General features: G+C 37.9%; 1 protein-coding gene across 1 annotated transcript in view; it reads right to left on the bottom strand.

The window, feature by feature from the left end:
- Positions 1-5,000, bottom strand: part of LOC125031435 (regulator of chromosome condensation-like) — an 11,579-nt gene that overhangs the window by 5,721 nt on the left and 858 nt on the right. Inside the window, exons 2-5 of the mRNA XM_047622169.1 lie at positions 2,073-2,221; positions 1,249-1,436; positions 931-1,113; positions 62-287 (exon numbers count right to left, since the gene is read on the bottom strand). Of these exons, the coding sequence (XP_047478125.1) occupies positions 62-287; positions 931-1,113; positions 1,249-1,436; positions 2,073-2,211 (736 nt within the window). The 5' untranslated portion in view covers positions 2,212-2,221. The remainder of the gene's footprint in view (positions 1-61; positions 288-930; positions 1,114-1,248; positions 1,437-2,072; positions 2,222-5,000) is intronic.

Here is a 5,000-nt window from a genome sequence, read left to right as displayed (position 1 = left end):
TACAATCACCACTCAAGTACTTACAACACACACACACACCAAAGGTATTAGAAAATCTTACCAATGCCTTTCCTATTTCTGGAATCTCTTGTGGCAAAGACCTCAGCAATTCTGCCCAGCTGACCTGATTCTCCACAGCCACAGGTATAAACTTGTCCCTCATGGGTAAGTAAGGCCAGGTGATTATTGCCAGAAGTGATCTTTACAACTGGGATATTTTCTAGGAGCTGTCTTGGAGTTTTCTGAAGAATCCCTCTATCTACAAACCCTAATGGGCCAGAATTATCCTGCAATAATAAAATGCATTTTGTCATGTTCTACATCCACACTACATTGTGTGTGTTACTGTTCACTCTGTCAAAGGGAATAATATATAGGGGATCCCCATTATGCCATATTTTACTCTTTCCTCACTCACTGAAGTTTTGTGGGTAAATTGTTTGTTACACTGCATTTTTCTTTCTTGACTTTTATTGAATAAAAACACTTGATATTACTCTTCTTAGTACTATTATAAGAATATACTTATTAACTATACCCTCAAGCAAACCATTGGACAATATGATCCCAGTGTATATTACATCCTTTTATAATGTATTCCTATAGAGTACTGAATTGTCAGTATTCATTGTATTTTGTTTTGTTTTCAATGACAAAAAACAGCAATTATCTGTATACCATTCCTAATACTAATTTTACAAAAATAAAGTAAAAAAGACAACTATTCATACAACTCCCTCTAATTAAACAATCATTTGACCATTACTTTGTGTTAATTTGATGAATATCTAAATACAAGATTTTTTTTGGCTTCTGAACTAGGAATGTAAGCAAAGGCAGAACATTTTGATATTCAATCAAAATACGAGCACTGTTCTTGCCTCGATTCCCGTGAAAATAAGTAAAAGTTGTCAAAAGGCAGGTCCTTACCCTAAAACACCCCCAAGCATACACCTGGCCATCTTCTGTGAGAGCTGCTGTGTGACAGTCACCAGCTGTGATCTGTGAGACTTTGCCATCAATGCCTTCCACAACTCCTGGAATGAAATTCTCCTCCTCCGTTTTGGTGACACGACCTAGCCCCCCCTCATCGTTGCAACCCCATGAGTATACCTGAAAGTTGTAAAAGAAGTAATCATTTGTATAGCAGGCAACTAATGCAATACTGAATATTTGAAAATATCTTAAAACAAAACCTAAAAAAAAAACACACAAAAAGGAGAACCTTCTCTATGGCCCTTTGCCTACCTTTCCATCCTTATCCAATATCACAGAGTGCAGTCCCCCTGCAGCCACAGCTACAATGTTCTCGAGATCTGGCACTAAACCAGGACGGGTCTTCTCCTCAACACTTTCCCCGAGACCCAGCTGGCCCATGTCACCCATCCCACATGTCAACACCACACCATTTTCACATGATGGCCGCTCTACGTGCACTGCAAAGGGAATGGTGTATTTTAACCACTTTTTTAGAATTCAGTTTTCTAGTATTCTGTAAAGCCTAAAAATCTAGTCATGAACTAAGTGCATGCAGGATTTTCATCCATAATTTAGCAATCATTTGCAAAAATATTTAACAAAAATCCAAAAATCTAATCAAACAAGTAGCAAACATAATTTGTGATATGAAGAAAGACTAACATTTGGGCAACAGAAAAACGAAATTCTAATATTTTGATAATAGTGTAGAATTATGGTGTGACTTTTGTCTTCACTTTTGACCAATATAAACTATCCAATTTTATATAAATACAAATGTATCAGAGTAGGGATGTTTCAATAACTTGTGATAACACTACCTGTACAAAATTCAATAAGCATACAGACCATAATGTTTGCTTCTCATTGAGAGAAATAAAACATACAAAGCCTAGTGTGCACTAGGCTAAAACCAAATGAACCTTGTAATTCTATTCTATGCATAACCAAATGCAGCCTTAATTATTAAAGGCAAGCAGTTTTGAAAAATACAACAGGTTTATTTTTAAATCCACATATGGAATCAAATGCATTTCCCTCTCAATCACCTCAGTGCAATTCAGGACTTCATTTCACATCAGAACCATGCTCACCTTTCACCTTCTTGGCCTCAGTGGGAGCCTTCCCAGTCTGAGTCCTCTTGCGTCCACGGCCTTTGGAAACCTTTGGCGAAGCCTCCCCATTTACCTTCACCTCCGGTTCCACTTTACTCGATGGGCGACCTCTTACCATGGTTAATATTCTGTGAATGTAAAAATTCTCAGTTTCAGTACGGGGTTTAAATGGTATTGTGAATGAAGATTTGATATTTCATATTCTTATATCATCTCACAAGATGCAAAAATAATTTTATTTTAAATTTTCTCAGACTTCACAGTCAGCATTGGGCTCCTGGCATTTCAAGTACTTTATTCCACACACCATAAAATGCATAGATGAAAATGCCATGCAATACTAGAGACACTACTTCCGATTCATGACATTCCATACACAAGAAGAAAGAGGTGGTGAACAAGATTATGATTGCACCCATTCCCTTCAAGGGGAATGGGTGCAGGGGTGAAACGAGTGTGCTACCAGTGTAGTCACTGCGTGTCTCACTGAGAATGAAAAAATGCATGAAATATGCCTGACACAATCAAATCAAGTTGGACTTTAGGACATAACCACATGCCGCCGGGAAAATGCTGTGCTTTTTTTTTTTTTTTTTTAATGAATTTGAATGTTTTCTCAGTATGACTTACAGTTTAATACATTTGCTTCTACAAATAAGTTGCCCCCTGAAAACCACACACCTCAATATAGCTAAAGACCAAACTTTTCTTTGCTTCTGTCTATTGTCTGAATTGCTTGGTTTCTAATCACAGTTTGGTATTTGGGTTCAAACATCAAATAGCCATAGTTAATAAATTCGATTTCTCCTGCATTGCCACTATTTTGCCTTATAAATGAAACAGAATTGACAACACTGAAAACGAAAAATTTCTCACAGGCGCCTGTCAAGGTATGGAGTCTCCAGGCACTGTCAAACATCCCTCTGGCAAAACCACAGATGTGCAGATTATTATTTTAAAGAACAGAGTAAGTAACTGTTAAAACCCTTTAAAAAAGTAAACTGCATTAAAAGTGTGAATTTGGAAAAGCAGGCAATGATAATTACAAAATAAGTTTCCACAGACACATAGTAATACATGAACTACTTGACAGATAGCAATAATGAGCTTTGCTGTCATAGTAGTATTTATCACCTAAATGTAAACAAGGCAAGGCACTTAGAATAAGATGGGTTGATTTTCTCTCTGCTCTGTCATGTCATTTGTACAGGAAATGTAACAGATGAAAGCTCTCAGTTTTCATCAAAGTATTAATTTCATACATTGTTTAGCTTGAAATCCTAATTGTCATACACTGAAAAATTTCCTTTATTTATATCATTCTTTGTTTTTCTACCTATGCTTTTAGATAGTATGTATATACAGTACAATCTTACTTTTAAAAATATTAACAATTAACAAAACCCTATTTGCCTTGTTGCACATTCACAGTAGGCGGTTAATCTTTATGGCATGGATGCACTAAGCTAGGGCAAAATGAAGATGATATTCTTGTAGAGGACAAAAAGTTGCAATTGTCGGCAGAAGAAATAATGGTTAATTTCCCGACTATGACAATAGGGTCTTCCCTTACAATATTTATATCATCAGATTTGTCCTCGTGTGATGAGAACAAATCTGATGATAATCTCCGTCGGATTCTCCAGCCGACAATCTTGATGTGATTTGATAAGTCCCGATAGCAGGGAGGACATGAAGTAGATCAGGGAAATTACGGGGTAAAACAGGCTTAAATAAGCAAAATAGAGAACAGAAATGTGTAAAACAAGCACAAAAAACGTTTAAAATCGGTAAATGAAACCCTACGGACATTGCCGCCATCTTTAAAAGTCTACGGACCGACGCGCCAATTTTTGAAAAACTCTACAGGATTTCACATGATCCAGATCCCCTGTGGTAATCGTACAATGCGTCCTAACCAATAAACCAACCTAACCTAACCCTGTGGGATTTATACACACTTTTTGAGGAAAGTGCCAAACATAGCCTAAGTCTCAAATTTGGGTAGGATATGCTATATACTAAGGTCAATAACACTATAGAAATCACAATTTGGGGTTGATATACATTCAATTCTGACTGAAAGCCCTTCAAAACAAATGGAGAAATAAACAAAAGAGGCTCTGCAATGAACCAGAGTTCTTAATGATGTATTTCATAGGTCAGTTTTCTAGAATTCCTCGTCGCCACAGCTCATCAGTGCCCTCTAAACTGAAGGTTATGTCAAATATCTTGACAAAACTGATGTGGCAATTGGTAAGAAGTGTTAATAAAGGAGGGAATAAACAGAAGGTAGAAACGGTTAGGTTTGGATTTTTGGGTTCGCGTGACACACTGGCTCTTGGACTTCATCTCTGGAGGGTGTGACAGAAGTTCATTGATCCAAATTTGAAGTGTTTTATGATGTAGGCCTCTTCTTTAAATTTCCCTCTGAATCCAAAGGCCTCACTCCCGTGCACTGCCTGCCTTGTGGCGACGGCTGCCTACCAAGCAGAACCTTCCAACCCAACCAAATCCATGTTAATGTTACTGAGAGCAATGCACAGAGACAGAGGGGAATGGATACTGCTATTGTATGGAGTATATAAAATAAGAATAATAAATAACAATTACATCTGCAGCGGTTTCATATTTACCTTGAAATTACCTAAATATCCACTACATGTCACCGCTCGGAGACGAAGTCCACACACCCTCCCCAGCCAGAGTTCTTGAAGTCGTGTCTTCTTTAAGTAGGCATGAAGTGCTAATATATGGGGGTGCAGGGGGTGGTATTTGTTACCGAGAGCAACGCACTCTCCAGAGACAAAATCCCAAGAGAAGGCTATCATGCGAACCTAAAATCCAAACCTCTCTTCTGTTTATTCCCTAGACAGGGGGGCAGGCCCCCTGTGCCCCCCTTTAGGA

Source organism: Penaeus chinensis, chromosome 13 (genome assembly GCF_019202785.1).
Source record: "Penaeus chinensis breed Huanghai No. 1 chromosome 13, ASM1920278v2, whole genome shotgun sequence".
Classification (NCBI taxonomy): Eukaryota; Metazoa; Arthropoda; class Malacostraca; order Decapoda; family Penaeidae; genus Penaeus; species Penaeus chinensis.
The sequence above is the reverse complement of the archived record's forward strand: the minus strand, read 5'-3'. Positions and strand labels throughout refer to the sequence as shown.